Source organism: Penicillium brevicompactum (assembly GCF_028827555.1).
Source record: "Penicillium brevicompactum strain IBT 35665 chromosome Unknown utg000003l_segment0_segment0, whole genome shotgun sequence".
Lineage (NCBI taxonomy): Eukaryota > Fungi > Ascomycota > Eurotiomycetes > Eurotiales > Aspergillaceae > Penicillium > Penicillium brevicompactum.
The window spans coordinates 1,132,245-1,157,893 of NW_026623206.1; the positions used below are offsets into that span (position 1 = coordinate 1,132,245).

The window sequence follows — 25,649 nt, forward strand, 5'->3', positions numbered from 1 at the left end:
TAGTTCTCTCAAGAAATTTGATACCATTATTTCAATATAAGAACCATGCGACCAGAGGAAAAATGCGACGGTCAAAGTAAAGAAAGAGCAGACAGCGTGCAGAAGAGTCACGGGACTGTCGGTCGGATCTTCCGGATCGGGCAGTGTAAAGCGGGACCACGTAAGCCGAGGCGCTAAACCCGCCGTGGACATTTCCCCCCTCAAACTTCACCTCGGACGTAAGAATTCCCAAGATTCCCGAGGTTCCTATACTTCGAGACTTGGTGATGGAAATCGAGATGGATGCTCACGTCCAGCCCGACAGGGTGCGAAAGCGTCGGCGCCGCACAATGGCCTGCACCCAGTGTCGCTCTCGCAAGTTGAAATGTGACCGCGAATATCCCACCTGCAGCCGCTGCCTGAAGAGCAAAACTCCGACTAAATGTACATATGAGGATGGCTTTCTGTGGCAGCAACCCACTACCGTGGGAACTACTGCATTCGCTCCCGACCGCGGCTCCACTGTGTCTATGCACCAAGGTGATCATACCCCCGCCGAAACTCCTCCAGATGCGGAGATATCCAAAGGACCACCTCGGCCGGAGCCTTTCATACCCAGTGAGCCCACTCCGAGTCATCCATTACACCACGTTCATCACGGTCTTTCGGGCCATGCCCTTGCGCCGACCTTCAGGGGCCATCCGCCAGGTAGAGAGCGACGTGACTGTTTCTTGGAGACCGTTCTTGGGGCCCCAAAAGCTGCTGTTAGGCAAGAGCCCCATGTCAACTCGGGCTTACTACAACGCCGAAAGCGCCCAGCTCCAGATTTTGACATGGATCCATCGTCGCTGGCCGATGATGATCATGAGACAGAAGAGGAAATCTTGTCGCCGTCCGGTCAGCTTGATCTGTCCCCTCGTGTGATGATGAGAGGTCGCGAGACAAAGACTCGCTTCAGTGGCTCTGGAATCTTTGCCAATCTTGTAACACAGGTCAGTATCTCGTTTTTGTGCTTCAATCCACATATTTCAACCCCATCAATGCTGATCCCCCGTTGCAGTTTCCTGATCTCAAATCTTTCGCTGAAGAGGTCAAGCTATCCAATCCTGTTATCACGCAGATCCGGCCTGACCTAGAAAGAGTGAAGCGTGGTGTTTGGAAACGCGTGCCGCTCAACACGCCTTTCCCCGAGCCTACCACAGCCTCACTAGTTGCGATGCTTCCCTCTCGTGGGGTGGTAGATGAGCTGATCAGCCTTTATCTCACCTACATTGAGTCAACTAACCGAATCCTACATGTCCCATCCTTTTTAAGGGAGATTGACGCATTCTGGGCGATGCTAGATAGCCCCACTTCCCTCTCTGCGGGCTTTGCAACCCAGCTATTGTTGATCCTCGCTTGCGCATGGAACCTAGCAGACTTTGCTACTCTCCAATCAAAAAATGTGACGGAGCTCAAGTGCTATACTGCAATCGAATGGGTCTTGCACGCTGAGCGATGGATCGAGAACTTGCATAACAAGCGGCCGGAAATTCACACAATGCGGCTTTCTATTTTGTTGATTATGGCTCGCAATTCACATGGGATGAAACGCAGCCAAGCTTGGCTTGCAACAGGTACTCTGGTTAAGCAGGCGATGATGGCAGGATACCATCGAGACCCGGGCCGATATTCCCAAATCTCGGTCTTCAATAAAGAGATGAGGCGGCGGATATGGAGCACAATAGTGGAATTGGACCTGCAAGTTGCTTTCGATCGGGGAATGCCTCCGTCGGTACAAAGTTTCGATTTCAATGCGACCCCAGCATTGAACATCCACGATGACGAGCTCGATGAAAATACCACCGAAGTGCCTGAGAGTCGACCGTTGAGCGAAGTCACCGACACATCATTCCAGTCTATTCTGAGTCGATCATTGCCACTTCGTCTTCAAGCTTGCTCGCTTATGCACTCTCCGCGGATCAGCTGCCGGTACGAGGATATCCAGCGTCTCGACTGGGAACTCACCAAATACCTTGCTCGGATTCCCTCCTGGGAATCAGCAGAGCCTCGCGACATCGTGACCCAGCACAAGATCCTCCTGTGGAAAGCTTTGATTGAAAGCAAACTCTCGCAATCGCTGCTCTCGATACACACTCCCTTTGCTATTGAGGCGCGGCGGGAAGCACTTTTTGCACCCTCAGCTCGGTCTCGCCTGGACGCTGCTACCCGAATATTATCGACTCAGCGTCGAATGCACGAGACTTCGCGATCTCTCTCGCTGTGTACACTTGGCGAGTGGACCATTCACGCCTATCTTTCGGTCTGCCAGTTACTCCACAATTCAGAACGTGACCATGGTAATTATTATAACCCCAGACTCATGATAAGAACAATAACTAATCTTCCCAGGTGCTCCCTTCCATCCCACAACATCGGCATCCATCATCCACAATATACCAGGTCTCAACGAATCAATGATCTCGCTTGTGGAAACAGCTCTCATCTCACTGGAGGAGAAATCTCTCTTGGTCACCAAGGGCGCCAAGGATTACTTCTTCCTGTCAACAATCGTCGCGCTGGTCAAAGCCCACCAGTGGCCAACCCAAGCAATCGTATATAAGCAACAAGTCGTCGAGCGGATCCTAGCATTTGCGCAAGCTCTCTTCTCTCGACACGCTGGGTGCGAGCACCTCGGTCCACCTGGCATGGGTAGTTTCAAAAACAACCAAGTGGCTGCCTTCACATCGGCCCCAGCAATGGTGCCTATCATGCCGAATGAATTCGACCCCAGTGGCATGCTTCCACCACCACATCTAGGTGTTACGGTAAGTCTCAGTCCTTCTATGAGATCTTTCTGGTTACTCACATTCAACTGCAGCCGCCCGGTGAATTCGATCCCTTCCTGGAGATATTTGACTGGGAGGATCTCACAGGCATGACACTCCCATGTTAATGAGGAATAGCGGGTCAGTCTTGTAACCATAAAGCGCAAATTTCAATATGCACAGTGTACAACATCCCGTTTCTTCTTCTCCTTTCCTCCACGCGCATTAAAATCAACCTTGGAAGTATTCTCAAGCATCCCAAATAATTTCTGACCACTGGCCGCTGTATACTCATGTGCACGTGTAGACCAGACCCAATGACTAACAAGGTTATGATCACGGAGGGCGTCAGACACTTAAGGTTGTACATGGACATCATATCTATCCATCGATGCGACTCACCTTTTCTACATCCAACCCTACCATACGGATAGGAGACTCTGCTTCCAAGGTTTATTTCTGGCAGCCCTCGCAGATCCAACAGAAGGAACCAACGATGAAATATTTCACTTTCGAATTACCTGTGAGTTCCTTGTGTATCACGCTACGGAGAACGTATACTAACTCCCGTGAACAGATGACCCCGGGTGCATGGACAACGGATTTCAGAGAACTCGACTACGACGGTATATGGGCCGCGGAGAATGGCTGGGGCCACCAACTTGCCCTCAAATATCAACTGGAGCCATGCCGCCCTATAATGTGCTGCCCGGATGATGGATTCGTTGTATTTGAGGGTAGGGGCTACTTCTATCTATATGACCAGATAGGAGGGGGCTTCGTGAGCTGACTTTCCCGACAACCATGGATGAAATCATTGAGGTCCTCGTGGAGAAAGGCTTGAACAAAGACTCAGTGAAGGTCAAGGACGTGCATCCACCTGCAAAGAAGGTGTGATGAATATGGAATTGTTCTTGCTTGTGGAAACCCGAGGTTGACAAACACACGCATCTTGCGCAGGTGCCAGTTTCCATGTGAACATCCGATATGCAGATGTCATAGTCCGTTGCGTCATTATCAAGCTTCTCTGTTGATCACATTGCTCGGGTTCCACCATGAGATCATGATCCGAGAGATCAGTGTTGACGTGATGCAAGGGAGTAGGATCAAACAGCGTGATATTCGGACTCTAGCTAATCGAGTGTACCCTTGCTTCCAAATTGACGAGCTTCATAGCGCGAAACTAGTCTCTCTAGCCGTAGCGGTTTTGACGGACCATAGTGTTGAGTGAGCCTTGCGTACGGAGTATAAGCCACTGTTGATCCTGGCCGATCATGATGTGGGGGCCGGGAATGGATGCAATTGAGTTGCGGGACACCAGGGGAAACTCGCCGGGCGGCTCAGACTCACGTTTTGTATGCCCAAGCCAAAAAGACCTAGGAGTAAGATGCTCTGGAAGCATTTTGATGCGTTCCAATCAGCGCAGTGGGCCGTGCCATGCGGCAGGCTGTGCCAGACCCTAGTGGATCAATACTTTAAAGTACTTTAAACCCCACCAAATTAGAGTGACTGCTGATGTACTCTCAGGTACCGGTCAAAAATAGCAGCCTAGCCCCCCTAAAACGCTTGGCTTGGATCTTAGCAGCGATCAACGAGGCTCCCGGCGCTTTTTTCATGTTTTTGACAGACCCTTGCTTGGCTTCTACCATGTGCTCCCTCGCTTCACCCGCTTCTAATCCTTCATTCTACACATCACCTACTCCGCATAGATAGACCTCTTTCCCGAGCATTTGTCGTTGAACTGTGACATCTGGACAGACCAGGCATGTGAAAGTCAATTCCGCGACTACAACTCTCCTCATCGAAGGCCAATCCCATTTTCTTAAGAATATACCACCAAGGCCGGAGCTTCAAAAAACTGTACATAGCACGCCCCACGATGCACCTATCATTCTTCTTCACAACACTGCTTGCCATCGCAGTCCAACTGACAGCGGCTGTCCCGGCGCAAGGAGAAAGCCACAAAGCATCGCAAGTATACAAAACATCCGACAAAATACCTCTCGCCAACGAAGGCCATGTACAAGTCCATGACCCAAACATCATTCTCTACGATGATAATTACTACCTTTTCAAAGGTGGGGTCCACATCCCAATCTTGAAATCCGCCAATATCTCAGGGCCATGGGAAAGAATCGGGACGGTTTTCGACGGCGACAGCATTATCGACAAAGGTAACCGGTCGCGACCATGGGCACCAACAACCATTGAAAGGAACGGTACCTTCTACTGCTACTACACCGTTAGCTTCCACGGGTCCCGCGACAGCGCGATCGGCGTCGCAACCACGACTTCGATCGACGGCACCTGGACAGACCATGGTGCCATCATCAATACTGGAAAAGGTCCAGGCTCAGACGTGTATCCATACACGATCACAAATGCGATCGACGCGTCTTTCATTACGGATCAAGAGACGGGACAGGCGTATTTGAACTACGGCAGCTTCTGGCATGATATCTGGCAGGTACCGCTCTCCGATGATCTTCTTTCGGTGAAGGATGCGGAAAGTCCAGATGCGATGCAGTTGGCATTTGTTCCGCATGCGAAGACGAAACCAGAAGAGGGGTCGTGGATGAGTTACCACGACGGTTATTACTACGTTTGGTTCAGCCATGGGAAATGTTGCAATTTTTTCCAGAACGGATTTCCCGAGCGCGGAGAGGAGTATAGTATACGTGTTGGGCGATCGAAAGATGTGCGAGGCCCTTTTTCGGATAAGAACGATCGTTTGTTGCTCGATGGTGGCGGGACGGTGGTCTACGCGTCTAACCATGGGACTGTCTATGCGCCTGGTGGACTGGGGGTCTTACCTGGGAGCAACGACTCCACGCCTGATATCCTTTATTATCATTATTTGAATACCTCGATTGGGTTTGAGGGCTCGGTGAGTGAATTCCGCTTCTCTTGATGATTTCAGGACCTAACTTCTTTTCTTTCCAGCAAGCTCAACTTGGCTGGAACTATTTGGACTACGAGGATGGGTGGCCTAAACCCTTAGGAGGCGAAAATGCAACTTCGAATAGCCCCATTTCCATTTGCAAAATGTCTGGATGGAGCTCTGTCACGATCATTCTCGGTAAGTTCGATCATCCGCCATTTGACTGCTGTCTTTACTAATCGATTGAATCCAGGCTTGTGGTTGTACGCATGATTATAGCAATGATTCTCTTGCGCTCGATACCCAATTTTCTAGCTGTCACTTCTATTTCCTCCAATGATGTACATACATAACATGGCGGCGGCGTTCTGATTTCTATTCTGATGTTGTGACTATTGTCAAGCGAGCATTTTATTAGACTTCGGTCATATACGCGTGTTTTCAACATGACATCTCACAGTAGAGCTTCCAACCCTGTTGGTTCATGAATCCCATCCACCATCAACACTGACAATTTGACCCGTCGTATATGACGCGGCATCACTGAGAAGGAACACAACAGTCTGTGCAACCTCTTCAGCTCTGCCAATGCGCGGGATGGCAGTTGGCGGCGCACTGATTTCACCCTGAATAACCTTGGCCTTTTCAAGCAGGGGAGTTTGAATCGATCCACTAAAGGCCATCATCAGTCATGTCATCTTTATCTATCAAATTGAAAAGTATAGACCAAATAATGTACTCACGGTGCAACGGCGTTGACCCTTATGTTAGGACCAACTTCCTTGGCAACAGACTTGGTCAATCCAACCACAGCGTGTTTAGTAGTCGAATACGCAGCATGCAGCGCAAATCCCCTGATTCCCTGAATACTCGACGCATTGACAATACTACCCTGCCCACCGGGGGGCAGTTTCCATAATTGCCTTTAGCTGCGCGCGCAGGCAATACATTAATCCAGTCACGTTCACCCGCATCAACATATCCCATTCAGAGTCCTCCTGATCAACAAATCTGCCAGTTCCATGGTGCTTGCCGATTGTGCCTGCCATGTTGGCGGCGCCATCCAAACGGCCGAAGTGGGAGACCGTTGATGCAATCCATTCTTGCACTGCGGATACGTTGCTGATATCTAATACGGTTGTTTTGATCGTCGAGGTGGTGTCGGCACCGAAGTCATCCTCGATTGTGCGCTGTGCTGTGCTGAGGACTTCCTGGCTTAAGTCTGCGAGTGAGAGGAGGGCGCCCTGGGCGTGAAGCTGGCGGGCGACGGCTAGACCGATGCCTCCGAGGCCGGTGACGACGTATACTTTGCCTTTGACAGAGTCCATATTTGAGGATGAGTTGATCAAGGAGCAAGATCTAAGAAAGCAAACAGGAATTTACCAGCGAAGTGACACCAAGTGGGATAACGTGGGGTCGGAGCTGCTCCGTGTCTAATTTGCCGGGTATTTTGGCGTTGCATTTGAGGTCGGCTAAACAGTAACTTCCGTCTGGGCTACTGTACGGAGTACTTCTATATAATTTCCCCACTTCACCCCACATTTTGATAATGGAAATACCCGGCAAATGCGACTTCACTCCGGGATCCATCGCAGCTTTACTTTCCTGGGATCCCGAACTTGGACCGTCAACTTTACGATGGAGTCTGCCACAACGTCCCGAAGATTCTGCCTCAATGTCTCCGGATCCTGAGAATCGCTAGGCAGGGGCTCGCACCGCGCAGATCGGAACAGAGTCGCAAGAGTCGCAACAAATTCCACCTGAGCCATTTTCACACCGGGGCAGATCCTCGGACCAGCAGACCAGGGTAAAAATGTGCCCTTCGCCGGAGTAATGATCTGACCAGCACTGTCGATCCACCGGGATGGTCTAAATTCCCTGCAATCATCGCCCCATATGGAGGGGTCTCTGTGGATACACTGGTGGGAGACAAACACTTCCATCGACGCTGGAAGAACGTGGGTACCGTTTTCGTCAGCAACCTCCTGCGTCTGAGCGACGCAACGTGTTGAATGGAGTACCGGTGGGAAGTGACGGAGCGTTTCATGCTGTGAGCAGGATCAGTACACGCTAATGGGATAGCAGCATCACTAGACCTCACCATCACAGAAAGTATACGCGGACACTTGGAAAAAATGCTTTCATATGTCCATCTCGTCAAGTCCGCATCGATGCTACTAAGCTCCTCGCGAATCCACTCTTGCCATTCTGGATATGCAGCTAACAGTGTCACGGCATATCCCATTGTGTTGGCAGTGGAATCAAATCCAGCAGCAGTGAAAGTAAAGAGGTTTCCACTGATCTCCTCTTCGGTCAAGAAACTCCCGGAGGACTTCGCTTCTTGATCTGAGAGGCGGACAAGCATGCTCAAGAAGTTATCTCGGGGCTTTTTGGAGGCAGATTCTCGTTCTCCTTTGAGCATTGATTTGATGTATTGTGGAATCTTGTCCATCTGAACGCCAAGTGTTTGCAGCGAAGATGGCATGATTGGCAACTTCATGAACCAAGATGGCAACAATGCCGCCGGAAGAATGTGATCGGCGACCAAGGAGATGGTTTGGAAATAAGCTCCCGTTTCTCCACCCAAACTACCGGGTGTGTGATGCTCAGTCGTTGTCCATGGCATGTTGGCATCATATCCCGCTTTACCAATCACGTTTTTGGCAATGACGCGGAGTCCGTTCAATGTCTGATCACCTGGATTTTGGACCATGTGTTGCAACATAGCCTTGGCTTGTAAGCAACTTTCATCCCAGACAGTCTCACTAATCCTTTCATTGAGATTTGGTGCAACTATTCTGCGTTGTCGTTGCCTATACTCGATCAGCATCGGGGTGGCATCTCAAGAAGGATATACCGTACCAGTCCTCTCCGTTCGTCTGGACAAGCATGGTCCGTCAGCCAAGTCCGCTCATTTAGCCTCGACTCAACTCACCGTGAGTACACTTGGTCCCAATAGACCCACAATCTTTGTCGTAATGGGAGGCTGTTCAAAATATTTCCTTCGTTGTAAAATCACATTTCCGAGCTCATGATCCGCAACCCTAGATACACACTATATTAACATTGCAATCCAGCTGACCCGTGGACAGGTATCGGAATTTACCAAAGAGCACACTCATCGGGCGTAACCAAGACAAACGTCTTGCCAAGTTTGTCATGGTGTTCTGTCTTTCGATGATTCTCCCACCCATGACTTATGATATCCAGTCAATCAAACAGCCAGGTCGGAAGATACTTTTTGTACTGCTGGCGCAGCGCTGGGCCCAAGATCATCCATGCTATACTCCTGCTTGGAATCGGAGATATGTATATCGGGAATTTGGAGCGTCGGGCATTTGCGTAATTCCTGAGGAAACTTATAGACTTGTAAGCAGTATAGCCGACGATGTAGGTCACAATGACCACCAGCAGACTCAGTGCCATTCCGAGATTCCCAGAGACCTGTAAAAATGACAAACCTGGCAAACCTGGCAAAGAAAAGAAAAAGCAGTTCCAGGCTTTTATCAGCAGTTTAGAGCTTATGGAGACCCACTGCCAAGGGCGATTCAGCCCCCGAGCCAGCTTATTAGCCTACTCGTATAGTAAGCAACCAGCCAAGGGAACTAATGAAGTGCGGGGTCCGATTGGCTCATTTTCGACGAGTTTGATTGGTGTGGTGAGCCGCTTGGTTCAAATGAAGCTATGGCGTTTGAAAGTACGTACTCCGTACTCCTCATGGAGTAGGGTGTCGTATCCGGGACCTACCAAGGCGTCAGGTGGATCTCACCCATGCCAGGTGGATCGTTTGCTGTTATTGCTAGCATGCAAAACACAAGCATGTAATAGACCTATTTTATCTCAAGCCATGGAAACAGGGTCTGGGGTATATATCTGCCATTAAAATAATTTCTCGACAAGATAAAGATCTCCGCGCCTCCGCAATGAAAAATGGGTATCTCAAAATTCAAAATCACAAAAACTCAACGCCAGCAGCCAATTGCACTCTGCACCATTCAAAGTAGTCCCGACACAAGTAACACTCCAAAAATCACTGATACCAAAGGGTATTTCATGGTTGCCCCCCTTTGCACCGCTCCTGATTTGTATTCCGTGCTGCTGCCATGCATCACACCCTCGGCATTCAAGCAGTACATGACCCTCTTCGTCTCCGCCGAAGAGGACGACCGACAAACCGCAGTGCAAGGATCAGGGTCTTCGTAAATCCACACGCCACGCGAACAACACGATTGTAATACAGCCTCCATGTCTTGATGAGGATTTTGCGTCTGGTACAGCGGTACCTGGTTGTAATTGTTGATATTGCCGGGCAGAGTTGACATCGTGTCGCGTGAGTGGTAGCAGTGCACGGGCTGTGAGAAGCTCGTCCCATTGGAGTTCGTCATTGTGAGATGATGTGCGGTGATGTGCGGTGATTTGCACTTTCCGGGGCGATCCGAGACGCGACGTAGATTTCGGGTGTTATTAGGGCGTATAGGATGAGCAGGCGATCGTGGATAGTGCGAAAGATGGTGATCGCTTTTCAATTTGATGGAGGCAGTGATATTCAGGAATTTTTTAGCAAGTCAAAAGCCAAGCCTGGCGCTCCCGCGGCCCAGGAACGCCTTTTAACTCCTGAACGAGCATCTGTGGGGGGAAACGCGCCAAGCCGCTATGTTGGGGATATTGACTGCGAAGTGGGGATAGAACCCCTAATCCTCGACTGACGCCCGAATACGATGCTTCCATTCGTCACCCAATAGCTCCGATTCACCAGTGGCGTCGAATGAGCTCTCTGGTGTCAGAGTGAGACGAAAAAAGGGTTGTCAAATGCTTATAGTTTTGCTCTCTCCTTGCGTATCTAATTAATGTGATCTATGCAATGTGTGTTTCATCCCCTCCGCCCTTACGACATTGGATTTACAACCGGGCGGCGTCATTGCTCCTCTTCCACATTCGCTTTCGACGCTCAGCGCCTTCGTTGAAATCATCAAGCCACTTCTGCTCGAACCGAGGTAGGCGTCGCCCTATCCCGCCTTGAGGCTCCCCGGCCAGCTCGCGGAGGGTCTCGAAGTATGCTTCGAATTCGGGATTGAGTACAGTGAATCCGGGTCCGTCAGTCTTCACTGCAATTCGGTCGGTTTCCCACTTTTCTTGTTCCGCGATGGACGGCAAGGTGACCTTGCCGGCCAATACTCGAGCGGCCGCAACTGCTTGCCATTCAAACACCTTGAAGGTCAACCCAGCACCGACCTGGGAAATGGTTGTCAGTTTCATTGATTTGAAAAGCTGCCGAAATACGCTCCATGCACTTACCGCGCCTACAAATGTGAGCGTCGGGTCATGTCTGTAGAAGACATGCTGGTAGAGGTCCGGCACGCGATTGTTGCGTGTAGCGACCTGAGGCAAGAAAGGCAATGTCCAACTAAAGCCAGTTCCAAAAATGATATGATCGACACCCGACTCAGAAGTTCCATCTTCGAAATGCACTGTCCGCTCGCCTTGCTCGTTACTCGTGATATGCGAGATGGGCGTGCGGCGCTGGATCTTGGGGTGCTGGAACGCCAAATCTCCAAAGTATGCGTTGTAGCGACCACGCACGACGGCAATCACCGGTGTTTGCGCGTTGTCAACCAAGCTTACAGCCGTATCAGCTGCTGATACGGATGCACCAACAGTTATCACTTTCTGTCGAGAGTTAGATCAGATTCTTGCGGCTGCAAGAAGAATAGCATACCTTTCCAGAGTATCTTTCAGGGCCTCGGTACTGCTTAGTATGCAAAACACTTCCTGGATACCTTTCGGCGAATTCTTTCAGTCCCGGAATCGCTGGAATCCACGGCACTGCGTAGTGACCCGAAGCGACGACCACCGCATCGAATTCTTCAGACCACCAGTAATCTGACTTGGCGCCATTGCCCTCCTCCGTCCGCCTCAGCGTGAGTACCCATTTCTGACTTTGGGGGTCTTTGATGGCGCGTTCAACTGTAGTGTTATACTGTACAAGATCTTGGTACCCTTTGCGGTGGAACAAGTCTTCAATGAATTTTCGAATGACCGTATGATGTCTAAAAGGCGTGTCCTCGCCATGGCGCTCAATTGACCATTGCGAACGGACTGTCGGGATAGCCTCTTGGGAGAATGACATGGCTCCTGCATCAACATTGGTCTCCAGACCGGGGTACACGGGTGAATCCATGAACCGGTTCTGAGAGCCCACAGGTGTTCGGCATGGGAGATTTTCAGGAATCTGCAGAGGTGTATCTGCCGTGCGAGCTGAGATAGCATCGAAATCGAATTTCTGAGCTGGCTCTTCCTCTCTTGAAACCCTGCATATCGTCAGATTCGTGATATTCCAGGTTTCGCTTTGAAATTATAGGAACAAAACATACCAACACCCGCCAGCGTGTTCCTGTCTATCAAAAACACGAATAACATCAAATGTCTTCTCCTGTGCCAGCGCATCGACAGTAATAGCGCCTCCGGGGCCAGCCCCGATAACAGCAACGCTCCTTATTTTCGACATTATACAATGTATCAAAATTCTTGACGTTGCGAACTGGATATAAAGACACTTTTTAAACTCGACGTCTCGGCCGACTCAAAAATGGGGAGGATCTGGAGAAATGTTAGGTGTCTGTCACGCCATCGGGCCTGATTTGTCGCAAAAATCAGGTGTGACCAATTTGAGGATCTGTAACGTCTGATATATGCGACGAAACAACCGAGGCTGGACTTACTTTTGAAACGGCTTTCTTCAATTCTATTCCACTTTTTTAAATGCCGAAGCTTTAGATTGCAGAACTTTCCAATTTCCTCCTCGGCATTGCTGCCGTGCATTTGATTGGTCGATATCGTCGGCTTTTAAACTTGCACGTGATCTACAGGTCACAGGAACTGTCTTCTGATTGGCTTGCTGTTGCTGCCTGGCGAACTAGGCCAAAGTGCACTTGGATCGTCTATAGAGATATTTGGAGGATGGTCAACATCATCCACTTCCCCCTCAGATTGCTTCTGGAAAAGCCTCTGGCCACAAGGCTGGGTGTGTGTAAGGTTACATGGAGGGTCACTGAACTTGTTTGTTTCTGTCACCCACGCGTGAATGTTTGCTAATGCTTACGCAAACAAGAAAATCGAATGAAAATGGTATTACAAGCAAATGACTCGAAAATCAATACTCTGTACAGAGTAAATGCCGCTAATTTAAGTAAAAACATCAGTAGCATACCGCTCCTTGGTACGCAAGTTATCAAAGAACAGCTCAGCAGCCTGGTCCTCATCAAGGTCAGCGCCCTCAGGCGTCTCGCCCTTCTCCTTGAGCTCAGCGTGCTTCACACGACGCTTCTCAATGTACATCTCCTTACAAGCCTCGCGAATACCAGCACCAACCTTGGTACTTCCACAAACATAGATGTTAGCACCCTCTTCAAACAACTGCACTAACTCCTCACGGTCCTCGAGCATGGCATCCTGCACATGTTGACCCTTGCCTTCGACCGGACGACTGAAAGCCCAACGAACATCAACAGCGCCGAGCTTAGCCCACTCCGCTAGTTCCGCAGCGTGAATATCATCTTGCCCTTGAGTGCGGCACCCAACGTACAGAATTGCCTTGGCGGGCTTGACGACGTCGTGCAACTCTTCTGAGTCAGAGGAGCTGCGACGACCGCGGATCTTCTCGGCGCGATCCATCACGAAGCCGCGGAAGGGCGCTAGACCGCTGCCTGCGCAGGCCATGATCATGGGTGTGTCTAGGTCCATTGGAGGCTTGAAGCCGGAGTGGGAGGGGCGGACGGTGATATGGGCTCGCTCGCCGACTTGGAGTTCGGAGAGATAGTTTGATGCCACGCCGAGATATTGCTCTTCGCTTTCGGTGCCGGTGGCTGCGAGGGCGGGTGCGCTCAGCACGCTGAATGTGATTGAGCATTCGGATGGATCGAGGAGGGGAGATGAGGAGATGGAGTATTGGCGGACGCGCATCGGAGGGAGCATGGCGAGGAAGTCACCGATAGGTAGCTTGATGGCGGGGTAGCGGGTGAGAAGGTCTAGGGGACTGACGCGCTTCTTGACGATTTCGTCGGTGAAGCGGCTTGGGCTTGAGGCGAGGTAGCGGAGCTCGGCTTGGGTTTCGGCGTCAGCGACGGCTGCGTCGGCCAAGACGTTCAGATCGCGCTTCGAGGCTGGTTGGGAGAGCTCGATGTAGGTGGATAGGAGTTCGAATGCGGAGATCGGGGTATCAATGGGGATGGAGGGGGAGGAAGTTGAGCCGGGGGGCTTCTGGACACGGAGGACGGCATCCCATGGAAGGTCGAAGCGGCGAATGGCACGGCGGACAACTGGGGTTGGGTTGACAGGTAGGACGGCAAGGTAGTCTCCGCACTGGTATGTCATGTCGGACGGCAGTTTGAACTTGACGACTCGCTTTGCGGGGGCCTCGGGGGTGTCAAAAGCTGGTTCTCAAGAACGAATCCTTCTTCCAGCTGGAGACCAAGGGTCGAAGCACGCATGCCAGAGCTGACTTCGACTTGCAGTGAGGACTTTGACTTGGCTGCCTGTTCGGGTGCGGCTCCGCCGTATTTGGCCATCACGGCCGGCCAGAACGAGGTCTCACCCCAGCTATCGAAGTTGGTGAACATGTCGGAGTTCGCCGCGTCAGCAAGACCGATATCACAGAGCTTGTGGGCTCCATTCTTGGCAGCCAACTCGTCAATGGCCTTGGGGACACTATAGAAAGTCGTCGACCAGTCATGGTGGCCACAGCCGAAGGTGGCATAATTCACGCCGTCCAGCTCGTTGCCCTTCAGCTCACTGAGCCACTCGTAGAAATGGGCAGCGTTGTCTGGGGGCTTTCCTTCATACGAAGCCGAGATGAAGACCACGGGGCCATCCTTGGGAAGGTTTTGCATTGCTGAGTCCAAAGAACCAACATTGGCTACATATCCATATCCAGTAGCATCGTCTGCCAGTCTGCGGGCGAAAGCCTCACAAGTGCCGGTGTTGCTGCCATAGAAGACGTGCATGGGCTTCAGCTTTCCATCCACAGGAGCCACCTTAGGCTTGCGTTCTCTGCTACCAGCGCCAGTCTCTGCAGGCGCACCAGCGGAACCACTGATAGTGGCGCTGAGCTGGGTTGGGTCGAGACCATCTCTGAGAGTTGCTCTCATGTGGAAATCCTTGGGCTTGATGGTGAGAGTCTGCTTGATGCGAAGATCATAGGTGGGGTTATCCATCTGGAAGTTGAAGTTCTGCAGCAAGATTGCAACCACAAGAAGAGCCTCTTGCCAGGCGAAAGGCCGTCCAATGCAGCCTCGCATGCCGTTTCCGAACGGCTTCCAAGCGTTCTTGGGCAACTTCTCGAAGTTTTCGTCGAGCATGCGCTCGGGTTTGAATTCGTCGGCATCAGGTCCATAAACCTTGGGGTCGCGGTGCATCTTAGTGAGAACGAGAGCAATAGTCTCGTCTTTGTGAAGGACATATTTTCCGCCGCCGAGGGTCACAGGGTCCTCCTGGTTCTTGGTCGGGTTAGGGTGCAGGGCAATCATTGGGGCAGTGGGCTTCAGACGAAGCGTCTCGCGCATCACGGCGGTGATGTATGGTAGCTTGGACATGTCATCGACGGTGATCTTACGTTTTCCGATCACACGGTCCACCTCTTCCTGTGCCTTCTTGTACGCGTTCGGGCTTTTGAGCAGATAGTAAAACAAGAAGGACAGCATGCCGGAAGTTGTCTCGTGGCCTGTTGAATCACTGGTCAGTTCTACATTCACACAATGAGGGATATTGGTGACAAACCAGCGATCAAAAAGGTAATCATGTTGTCGACAATGGACTCGTCAGTCATTCCCTGGCCAGTCTGAGGGTCACGACCCAAGATCAAGGCATTGAGAAGATCCTTCTTCTCAACGGGGTTCTCCTTTCGTGAATCGACCAGTTCACGGGCGAGATTGCGAAGATACTCGATATCACTCCAGTACTTGGAGTTCTCTGCGGTGGGTAAACTGTTGAGCAAGGCAGGCTTCAAAGCTCGGTTACCAGATCCAGCCAGCAATCCAACCATGGCCTCGACGAATGGGTGCATCTCATCGTGGTAGAAAGAGTTGAACCGGGTACCCATGGCGCAAAGAGCAATGGTATCGAGCGTCAGGCGGGTAAAGTCGTCTGTGACCTGTACCGGGGTGGAGGGGCCCTGACGCGCCCATTTCATGACCAGCTGTGTAGCGATGTCATACATCTCTATGGATATTGTCAGTACTTCCATCTCATAGCTTCTCCCAGTCGCAGCCAAGGTAGATCCCTCACTCACCGTCAAACATGCCGCGAATCATCAGTGGACCAAATGCGGGAACGAGCACACGGTGGGCGATAGCCCAGTTCTCCTCGCCGGGATAGTTGGCTGTGAAGAGTCCATCATGCACACCGTTACGGATCTCGTGCAGACCAGCTGAGACCATTTTGCTGAAACGCTCCTCATTGCATACTTCGTCGACCAACTCATGTGAGCTGACAAACACTCGGGATCTGCCGAAGGTAGTCAATCGGTAAATGGGACCTAGGAAGATCAGCAATCAATTCCACAATCACATTCCATAGCTTTGCTCAGTCCATACCGTAGTTCTCGGCCATCAGCTCGAAGCTGTTGACGGGGACCTCAGGCTCAATGTCGTAAATGTTCCCCAGGAACGGAACTCCCCTGGGGCCCGGGATGGGGACCTGGTTGGAGCTCATGATGTGTGGTTTCTTTCAAATGAGTGTGTTGGATTCAATTCCGCACGCACTTGCATGCAAGAGTTGAGGAAGAAGGGCGGATTAAGTAAAAAGTCGGAGCCGCGGGGTTATCTCGTGTTACCAAATCCGGCTGACGTCGCAGTGGGGATGGGAGCCAGATCGGAGATCGGAGGTATTACTTTGTAGAGACGACAGCGGTGATGTCTCATGTAGATCAAGTCAAACTGGGAAGGATATTGGAGTCTTTTGAAGGGAAAGAAATGAAAAAAAGGTCAAAAGGGACCTCACCGACTCGTTGGGCCTCGGCTTGGGATTAAGCTCAGTTCATTAAAGTCATTCAAGGCAACAAAGTGCACAATTCCAAACGGCGCACAATTTCGTTTCGCAACTTGTGTAAGGCATGCCTGCAGTACGTGTAATGCGTGTAATTCCTGTTCCACCATTGGCTCGGCATTCTGTGAAGCCCAATCAGGGTGTGTGTCGGTCACCCCGAGACTCGATGTTAAGTTTTTTTTTTCTGCTTCGGCCACGTTAACGGGATGAAACTGGGTCCCGACGGCGTGATTGAACGGGCCGTGTGCATAAATGAATGCACAAGGAGCTATTTAGTTTCGCATCTCGCAACAATATCCTCAAGACACGGACTCGGGTACGGACGCGGACAAGGACACGGACAAGGGGCGGGCCGACAACACTATAGTTAGCCACTTCATTATTCCAACGGCCCTCCGTCTCTTCAGTCCTTGTTGCCAAAGGTATGCTATTGTCAACACTTTCGACCTAGAGAATATTGAAATTCCGGTGGCGGAATTCACTCGCCAGCGAGTTTGGCATGAGATTCCACGCACCATGAATGCCCCAATGAGCAAATATCCTTCTAACCCTTGCCATTCTCCATAACTCATTTGCAGAATATCTATATCGTGCTCACTGTTCGCCAGCCCTAACATTGTTGGTAATGATTAAACTGAGAAAGCGCGAGCTGTGGTCTTGGTTGCATCTTCGATGTATCAGCAAGTGCTTTGTTTACAGCATAGAGCTTTTTTACGACTGCTCACTTCAAATCCTTCAAGGTCGATGTTTCGCCGAAAAAGTATGGGGATTATCCATATTGATCTATTAACTATGCAGCACTGTGAGGTCATACGGTTTGGGATGATTCCGAGATCTATTCCCGCCCATGATACGGAGTATCCTTGGTTGGCATTGACCATCACTGAAGGGGTTTATACCTTCCTAGCGTCCTGTGGGATATGCTTACTAGGACATCGCTAAACACACTACGGAGTACGGAGTACAGTCCATTTGATATCAGACATTCAATGCGTCCACTCGCTAAACTTGGTGTTTTGGTTGCAAGAGTTCGGGTACATCCAAGGCTCAGTTACTTTGGCCATTTTCTGTGGGCCATCAGTGATGGTGGAGACGCCTGAATACACATTCCATCGACTGATACTGATTATACGCACCAGGATGGCTGGGATTGAGGTTGAAAAATCGTTTTTTATATGGCAAGATATGTACATAGATGACGGTGAGTAGATTTCAAAGCTCATCAACAGGCGGCCCGAACGCCAACGAAGGAAACTCTCGGCCTAACCGACCAAGAGGGGAGGGATATCAACAGAAAAAGGGGAGCAGAAGCTCAGTGAAAAGAAAGAGATAGAGACGAGAGAACGGCAAGCCAGGGCGAGAGGAAAAGGTTCATCATTCCAAACGCCGGTCATCGTAGATGTCCAGTGATCAGGGCGATCTAAACGAAGCCGGGCAATGCGCGAACATGGAGAATGGAGCGAGTCATTAGGTGGGGTGAGATGGATTGATCAAGTCTAATTGTTGACTTGCTTGTAGCCACCGTTCTTGAACTCGCTGGCTTTCCAGTCGTTCTGGAAGTTTTGCATCTCCGTGCGGTTCTCGGCGTACTGGTTGTTGTCGAGGGCGTGTTCGAGACGGCCCTTGCGACGCTGGCGCAGGCAGAAGATCAAGAAGGCTGCGATGGCGAGAACACCACCGGCCGCGGCGCCGCAGTAGATTCCGATGTGAGCTCCCTCACCCAGGTCATTCCACTTGTCGGCGGCGGTCTTGGGAGGGGGCTTGTTGAGCTCGGTCAAGGTTGTTGAGTTTCCCCTGCGATGTCAAGTTAGTTAAGTTCCGCACATGGAGGCTCTTTGTCAACTCACTCTTCAACCTTGATGCTTTCGAAGGAACCTGAGTGGTCGCCGTATGTGTATTCCTTGCCAGTGTGGAAGTCCTTGACGCGAAGCTTTCCGAGCACCATGGTGAAAGGCGCGGCGTCCCAATCGACCAGACCACCCGCCCACTCAATGGTACCTTGCGCGGCCTTCTTGGTACCAGCAGGCCAAAGACTGAACTTCACACGGCAGGGAGTTTGGGGGTAGTTCTCTCCACCCAGGGTGCCCTTGTCATCGTACTTGAGCTCTCGAACCATCACATCGTCGATCCACCACTGGGTCACATCCTCAGCCCAGTAGGTGGTGTAGTTGTGGAACTCGGAGTCGGCGTTCGACACGTCATGGTAGCCACCACGGTCAAAGGAGGTGTCGTTACCCTTTCCGAAAAAGTTGGATTGCACCTGGCTAGTGTTGTATCCAACCCACTCCCAATCGATCTCGTCCAGGTCATCGGACTCCAAAACGACACTGCTGATAAGACCGGCACCCTTGGCCATCTTGACGTGGGATTCGACGACACCGAAGAAGATGTAGAAGTTGGACGAAAGGAGGGTGGAGGTGCCCTCTCCGGTGAGGGTAAACTCGGCGCCATCGTCGCCGTACTCGTAGTCTCCGGTCTCCATGTCCCAGATCTTGTCGTCCAAAGTTGTGTTGAAGTTCCAGGTGTGCTCGGTTCCGAGGGCGGGATCCGCGGGACATGTTGTGTTCATCGGGTTACAGTCCGTTGAGGTTTGAGCGTAGGCATAGCTAGCCAAAGCCGCCAATAGGGCGGTGCGAGAGAAGAACATGATCTATATAAGCGACTGTTCTCTCGGGGCCGGAGGTAGGCTACCGGGTATTCTGCTGCTGGACAGTTCCAAAGGATCGTATATAAGGAGTGGACTCGAGAAGACTCGAAATGTAGTAAAGACTGTATGTGCTAGTGCACTAATGAACGGAAGGGATTCTGCCAGCAGCGAGACGAGAGATGTGAGAAAGGGAAACGGGGGGGGAGAGACCCAATTTAGGCGCAGGTGGGTTCGTGACATGTTGGGCTAGTGGTGTTTTAGGACAAGTTGGTTATTTTCGTTATTTTTGCTTCTGGCAAGAGGTGAGCAAAGGAGTTAGCGTAAGGGGAAACCTGCAGAGATTATGGTCGAGTTAAACAGCTAGCCAGTCTCGGTTAGAAGGTCTCCACTAATCTCCATTTCGGTGCATCCCGCTAACTGTAATTGGTAGTTGACGAGCCCCGTGCTTGGCACTAGCCTTCTTTGGGTCAAGCCACAAAGCCCCGAAAAAGCTACCATAAGACCCTGATTGGTCCCTGATTGGTCCCTGATTGGCGATTCGTCCTTTGTACCGTTGAGAGTGTCCTGGGGATTGTTTTATACTCCTTCAATCATGCATGGATACATCTCTCTCTCCTTTGTGTACCCTGTCTTGTGTACGGAGTACTCCTCACGAAGCACCTTCTGTGTGGCTTTGTCTACAATAACTTGGCAGGACTAGGCTAGTGGCTTAGCTCGTTCTGGCCCATTCGAGGAAAATCCTCTCTGCAATGAAGATCCAACTCCAATTTGATAATGCCACGAGTGGCTCTTTACAGATCATCCATGCATCTTCCCCCTTGACCAGCAATAAAATTAATCTATTTTCAGTTTCTCGTTCGTCTCGTTCCTCCTGTTCATCATGCCTGTTTCTCGCAATCTGAAATTTATGAAAGCTCCGCAAACTCCGGCCAATAACAATTCTCCTCAACCGGCCAAGCCTACCTCCCCGGTCCACGAGTGGAGTGTTCTTTTCGCCCAAGATTTCTTTTTCCCTTCTGTCCACTGTGGGCCTTTCCCCTGTCTCTGATGCCTGCTGGTCAACATCCATCCTATCACACAACCCTGGGGACTCTCATTCGCCGATAAGAGCGATGACGGCTGCGGCGTAGGCTAATGTTGAAGTGATTTCGCTTTAACCGAGTTTGTCTCCAGGGGGAATTTGAGATAGTCTGATCGATCGAACGCCACTCTTCCTCGGTGACACACAGCCAAGTCCGTAGCCAAGTCTAGCTAGGCTTGATCAGATTATGATCGCGTACGGAGCACGGAGTACGGAGTACCTCGATGCCCGTAAAATTTCCAGCTCAGGTACCCGTCAGAAAATCGCCTGCAAAGTACGGGGCATTCGCGCATTCGTGCATACTTCGTACCTCCCGTCGGTTGCCACATTGTACCGTTACTCATATGCAGTGCGGAAACAATGACTCAATCGGGTTGTTTTTGGCGCAGTCAGATCGCAACTCAGGGGCCCATCGCCCCCACACACCGTTAAAATTCTCAGAGCAGGACCACAAAAAGCAACTCAGTTCAATTTTTCATTGCGACATGTATTATCATCAAATCGTATAATCCCGCAGTCATATGTCATGTCTCATAAATCAACTCGGCTCTGCCAGGTTGGTCAACCAGGAATCCCTTCCAAGGTCCCATCCCTTCCGATCAATACATAAAAATAGCAACCTCATGCGCCAGATCAATACCCACCCCCAGCCAAGCCTCACTAGTCAATATCATTTCCACGTTGTCTTCGTATCGGTACTCCGTACAATAGGCTTATGCCGAGAACCGTTCATGTCTCAGTCATATAAACCCTTGCCGGCCGACGCACATCATCGTTGTAACGGCGCGAACTTGTACGAATAGGCTTCTCGGTATAATCGACGAAAGTGCCAGGTCCGCGACGGCGTTTCTTCCGACTACGCGTGCTTGCGCTACTGCGCACGATCGGAGGCCGGTATCCGACATCTGGTTCGCCACCGCTCCATGTCCCGGGCGTCCGGCATACTCGCCATAGCCAAAGTAGAAGAAGGGTTCCTGCAATCGAGCCGAGAACGATACCTGCGATTGCGCCGCCGCCAATTGTACTTGGGCAATTGTCGCCGGTTGATTGTCTGGGGAGAATCGAATTAATTGGCGCCTGCGGAATGCCGAGTTAGTATCAATGGTTTGTGAGACTTGCGATCCGTGGTTCTTTGTCCGGCCCGCGTGGGGGGTGGATGAGCCACGGAACTGATATTTTTTATCTATGAACCACTGACCATTGTGGAATTGGTTGTGATGCCAATTCAATGTCGGAGAATTGCGATTCCAGGTGGCTGGTAATGAGATGCAGAACGGTGTGGGGCTGTCTGGATCTCGACTCCAGCACACAGAGAACGTGCGTACTGCGTACTGTATATCACCAAATCCCACAAAGCGAGTGGAATGAAAAGGGAAAAGAATATCCGGAGCCGCACAGCTTATAAAGAAACAGTATGCTCAAAGTAAATATCCTCAATTGCGTACCCCAACCTCCTCTCGTCCCGCTTCTGACGTCAACCGGATGTCGACCTTGGCGACCCGGAAAAGCAGCGATCTTCTTATTTCTCAGGGCAAACTTGGAATTCGGCCTGTTCAACCCTTGTCTAATGCTATGATTGGTTGTTGATTAGCTTGTTCTTGAACTTACAGGTCAGTTTGCTGCACTTCTGTCAGATCCGAAACTACAGTACAGTCATTGCACTATACTTGCAGTGAACCCACATACAAGTCACCCACCTCATGCATGTCATGTCGTTGAAAGTCTTGTGCACACAACATGTGGAGAAGGCTTGAATCTGTACTTGTATGGAGTACAATGGCTTGCAATTATGAACGGAGTATAAAGCCTATTACTAGTCAATCTCATATCCTGCACGATATTCCATGACCTCAGCCCCCTCAACCCTTGCTTAGCTGCACATATCCCGGAGAAGGCGGAACTTCTCCAGTCTCCCACGCCTTCGCCTCGGCCCCAAGCTCAAACTGTATCGTGCCACCATTCGTCATCACATCCTTATGCTCAAACCAGTTCTTTTTCCAGTCTTTGCCATTTATCTTCACGCTCTGCACGTAGTATCCGTCATCCATGCCACTCGCAGTAATCCGAAGAGTCTTATCTCCATTGATTGTCATGTTCAGATCAGGGAACCATGGCGATGAGAGAAGATAGACTGGCTGTGTGACAATTGGATAAATGCCAAGAATTTGCCACAAGAGCCAGGAGTTCATGGCCCCCGCGTCGCTGTTTCCGGGGATTCCGTAAGCTGTATCTTTGAAGCTGTTCAGACGGCCTAGTCAGCGTTTTCCCCATATATCACAATCGATGAACCCACTACTGAGTGGCTAAGCTCCGTGATTGGTTCACACTCTTTGCTTGCTTGTTAATGTAATTGTAAAGATAGGGTGTAGCAAAGTCGGGTTCGTTGCTGTTAGTGGAAGTCAGTTTTGAATCGTATGAAGAGATCAGAGGCACGAACCCGATGTTCATCAATGTGGTGATACCCGCGCCATTTGCACCAAGGTCCTGAACGGACATATTTGCTTTGAACTTTTCAAAGTCAGTGACAATTTGCATTTATCGGAATTAAAAGTTACCATCAAGTCAAGCCGAGATTCGAAGGTCTTTGCGCCACCCATGAATTCAATAAGAGTCTTCACATCGTGAGGGATGACGAAGGAATATTCTGGCAAGGTCAACATTGGCTACGCCTCATCATTGGCAAATAGTACTCACCCCATGGAGTTCCCTCATAGGTATAGTCTTCCCACTCACAACCGTAACAATAGAGCGGATCATACCCACTGTTGTTAAACGAGCCATTCGAGAACCTCGGCGCCATGAAGCCATCAAAGCCCAAGCTTTTCACGTTCGTGTTCCATATATTCTGCCATCCAGCGGATCGATTGAGGTACTTTTCCTGGTCACTTGGCATCTCGCCAGCAGCGACTTGGCTAACCGCAAAATCATTGAGACTGTACTCAACAGTGCGCGAGATGCAGCGGGTATTCCGGTCCTGAGAGACGTATCCAAGTTCTTTCCAGTCTTCCAGGGCCCCGCGGCCTTCTTTTGTGCTTGCTGAGAAATCGGTGGGGTCAAATGTGTTGTAAGGGGTCACTTCTGCGTCCTTTTTCATCGCTGCATACCCTTCGGTCCAGTTGATTGCGCCTCTCAGACCTTTGACATATGCGTCTGCGAGTACGTTGTCTGCATCTGAGCCGCCTTGAACCAGTCCATTCCAGTTCCCTGAGCGTCCATCCGGCATATAGCCTGAGTGTCTTCGAAATTGAATCATCAGTTCAAGTCAAAGCGTTGTTGTTTGGTGGACTTACTTCCAAATGTCGATCAAGCCTCGAATCATAGACTCGTAATACGTGGGCTGGAAGATATGGTAGAAGCTCACTGTGCAGCGAAAGATGTCCCCTTCGCCAAAGTCAGTAGCACTCTAGAGTATAAAATCAGTTAACTCACACATGGTGTAAAAGTCATCCCAGTAAGGTTCCCCTGAGTCCCATAGAGGATTTTCACCCGTTCTATCCGATGGCATAAGGTGGATAAAATACAAAGAGCTGTATAGCAATCTGACATGAGTGATGTTTGCGAAACTGTCCAATGGAACCTGGATCTTATTGAAGACATCCTCATTCCATTCCTTGACGGCCAGTTCCACGGTGTTATTAAGCTTCCAGGATGGAATCTCTTTTTGAAGATACGAGCGTGCTCGATCAACGGAAATTGTTGAGATACCGACACGTGAGGTAACATGTGCCGCAGGTCCGTCATTCCAACTGAAAAGCAGCCCGATGCGGTTGTTCATTGGTCCTGAGGTGACTTTTCTGGAGGTATTCTTGAAAGTTGGCTCACTCATGCCGCCATTAGCTAGATTCTGGGATCTGGGCATAGGGTCTGTGTTTGCGCCTGAGAATGTCTGTGAACTGTCTGAAGCCTTGGAGAACTCTCCATAAAAGTAGACAGTGAATGGTGCTCCTAGATTGACGTTCAGAAACTGTAAAACACAAAAGTATGAAGGGCGTACCATTATTCCAGCCGCCGGCATATGTGCCATACCCACTGTAAGCCTTGCCATTGGCTTCGATCTGGATCTCACCTCCAGCAAAGGTCTGGCAATTCGCGTCGCCAGGCGAGGCAGGTAGATACTGTGATAGATTTTCAGCTACTGGTGTCAGGTAGATGTTTCTGGTCCACTTACATGGGACACATCAATCAATACATGCTTCTCGCCTTTCGGAAAGGAGTACTCCATGATTCCAGCATGGCGTGACGCCGATAATTCCACGGTGATATCATTCTCCAGATGGGTCTTGAAATACCCAACCCTGGCGGTATCTTTCCCAACCTATATCATCAATTTCAGCTTCTAGTTTCTAGACACACGAAGCTGGTCACAAGCATATTACTTACTCGCGGTTGACTATAAGTCAAATTGTCGAGCACATTCACCGGCTGATCAACAGACGTCAAAGGCATCTGCGAGACAATACCGTACTTTGGCGACCCTCCAGTGCCGCTTTCATGCATCATGCTGATACCAGTGACATTTCCATCGGGTGTCCACCCGCCATTGAGGGTGGCGGTGGTCCAATTTGCGGCGGTCGTGTCAAGGCCAACTTTGGCCACTCCAAACGGAAGTGCACCTCCAACAAAAATATCACCTCCGCCAAAGGCTGTCCCTGCTTCGGGACCTTCAGAGCCTATGAAAGGGTTCACATATTGTGAGAGGTCGACTTGTGAGGTTGTTGCTGGACTGGCAAGTAAAAGCAAGGGGCCCAGGATAGCAGGTGGTATAGACCAAGACCGCATGATGCGATGAACCCGCACAAATATCGTGAAAGGCAACCTTGGAAGGCAATGAATTCAAGCAAGTTTGGAAATGTCTGCTGAATAAACTTGGAACAATGGAGCTGTGATAGTCAGACGAAGATGTCCATGAGTGCAGCACGCTACCCCTCTGCTCAGCTGCTTTTATATACATTCCACTGTGTGGCTAAAGACCGGTGTAACCCTTACATTAACCTCGGGGGAGGCTAGATCAACCCCCATGAGTCAAAACTCATCTGTAATTACGATTGGATCAACATCAAAAGCTTTCCCACGTCGTCTAGGCTAGCGATAGGTAGCGGCATACCCCGCATCCGTTTGTTGGGGTATATAAATGCCATGTCTGTGCCCCGGGACAGGTGGATGCAATGACATATTCGATCGACGAAGGTCTGAGAGATATGTTACATTGCGCGGCAA

General features: G+C 50.5%; 11 protein-coding genes across 11 annotated transcripts; 4 read left to right on the forward strand and 7 right to left on the reverse strand.

Moving 5' to 3' along the window:
* Nucleotides 1–278: 278 nt before the first annotated feature.
* Nucleotides 279–2,914, forward strand: N7506_004278 (putative C6 transcription factor; the record flags this gene model as incomplete). Its single annotated transcript, XM_056953572.1, has 4 exons — nt 279–971; nt 1,040–2,318; nt 2,371–2,786; nt 2,840–2,914. 4 exons carry the CDS (start codon nt 279–281, stop codon nt 2,912–2,914), a joined length of 2,463 nt encoding a protein of 820 aa, XP_056812461.1.
* Nucleotides 2,915–3,363: 449 nt separating this feature from the next.
* On the forward strand, nt 3,364–3,683 carry N7506_004279 (uncharacterized protein; the record flags this gene model as incomplete). Its single annotated transcript, XM_056953573.1, has 2 exons — nt 3,364–3,523; nt 3,553–3,683. 2 exons carry the CDS (start codon nt 3,364–3,366, stop codon nt 3,681–3,683), a joined length of 291 nt encoding a protein of 96 aa, XP_056812462.1.
* A 982-nt stretch (nt 3,684–4,665) lies between these two features.
* On the forward strand, nt 4,666–5,940 carry N7506_004280 (uncharacterized protein; the record flags this gene model as incomplete). The annotated part of the gene is made up of 3 exons (XM_056953574.1): nt 4,666–5,673; nt 5,730–5,865; nt 5,921–5,940. The coding sequence occupies 3 exons, from the start codon at nt 4,666–4,668 to the stop codon at nt 5,938–5,940; spliced, it is 1,164 nt and encodes a 387-aa protein (XP_056812463.1).
* A 209-nt stretch (nt 5,941–6,149) lies between these two features.
* On the reverse strand, nt 6,150–6,995 carry N7506_004281 (SDR family NAD(P)-dependent oxidoreductase; the record flags this gene model as incomplete). The annotated part of the gene is made up of 3 exons (XM_056953575.1): nt 6,150–6,339; nt 6,411–6,521; nt 6,568–6,995. 3 exons carry the CDS (start codon nt 6,993–6,995, stop codon nt 6,150–6,152), a joined length of 729 nt encoding a protein of 242 aa, XP_056812464.1.
* A 246-nt stretch (nt 6,996–7,241) lies between these two features.
* Nucleotides 7,242–8,380, reverse strand: N7506_004282 (cytochrome P450 monooxygenase; the record flags this gene model as incomplete). Its single annotated transcript, XM_056953576.1, has 2 exons — nt 7,242–7,715; nt 7,769–8,380. The coding sequence occupies 2 exons, from the start codon at nt 8,378–8,380 to the stop codon at nt 7,242–7,244; spliced, it is 1,086 nt and encodes a 361-aa protein (XP_056812465.1).
* A 1,217-nt stretch (nt 8,381–9,597) lies between these two features.
* N7506_004283 (uncharacterized protein) lies at nt 9,598–9,870 on the forward strand (the record flags this gene model as incomplete). Its single annotated transcript, XM_056953577.1, has 1 exon — nt 9,598–9,870. One exon carries the CDS (start codon nt 9,598–9,600, stop codon nt 9,868–9,870), a length of 273 nt encoding a protein of 90 aa, XP_056812466.1.
* A 696-nt stretch (nt 9,871–10,566) lies between these two features.
* On the reverse strand, nt 10,567–12,172 carry N7506_004284 (uncharacterized protein; the record flags this gene model as incomplete). Its single annotated transcript, XM_056953578.1, has 4 exons — nt 10,567–10,899; nt 10,963–11,334; nt 11,384–11,975; nt 12,039–12,172. 4 exons carry the CDS (start codon nt 12,170–12,172, stop codon nt 10,567–10,569), a joined length of 1,431 nt encoding a protein of 476 aa, XP_056812467.1.
* A 677-nt stretch (nt 12,173–12,849) lies between these two features.
* Nucleotides 12,850–16,371, reverse strand: N7506_004285 (bifunctional cytochrome P450/NADPH--P450 reductase; the record flags this gene model as incomplete). Its single annotated transcript, XM_056953579.1, has 5 exons — nt 12,850–14,079; nt 14,112–15,382; nt 15,439–15,879; nt 15,950–16,195; nt 16,254–16,371. 5 exons carry the CDS (start codon nt 16,369–16,371, stop codon nt 12,850–12,852), a joined length of 3,306 nt encoding a protein of 1,101 aa, XP_056812468.1.
* A 1,829-nt stretch (nt 16,372–18,200) lies between these two features.
* N7506_004286 (glycoside hydrolase family 16 protein) lies at nt 18,201–19,351 on the reverse strand (the record flags this gene model as incomplete). The annotated part of the gene is made up of 2 exons (XM_056953580.1): nt 18,201–18,498; nt 18,552–19,351. The coding sequence occupies 2 exons, from the start codon at nt 19,349–19,351 to the stop codon at nt 18,201–18,203; spliced, it is 1,098 nt and encodes a 365-aa protein (XP_056812469.1).
* Nucleotides 19,352–21,161: 1,810 nt separating this feature from the next.
* Nucleotides 21,162–21,633, reverse strand: N7506_004287 (uncharacterized protein; the record flags this gene model as incomplete). The annotated part of the gene is made up of 2 exons (XM_056953581.1): nt 21,162–21,509; nt 21,631–21,633. 2 exons carry the CDS (start codon nt 21,631–21,633, stop codon nt 21,162–21,164), a joined length of 351 nt encoding a protein of 116 aa, XP_056812470.1.
* Nucleotides 21,634–22,291: 658 nt separating this feature from the next.
* N7506_004288 (GH92 family glycosyl hydrolase) lies at nt 22,292–25,211 on the reverse strand (the record flags this gene model as incomplete). The annotated part of the gene is made up of 10 exons (XM_056953582.1): nt 22,292–22,670; nt 22,726–22,818; nt 22,870–22,940; nt 22,988–23,076; nt 23,127–23,668; nt 23,723–23,813; nt 23,862–24,377; nt 24,427–24,547; nt 24,601–24,747; nt 24,813–25,211. The coding sequence occupies 10 exons, from the start codon at nt 25,209–25,211 to the stop codon at nt 22,292–22,294; spliced, it is 2,448 nt and encodes an 815-aa protein (XP_056812471.1).
* Between the last annotated feature and the right edge of the window lie 438 nt (nt 25,212–25,649).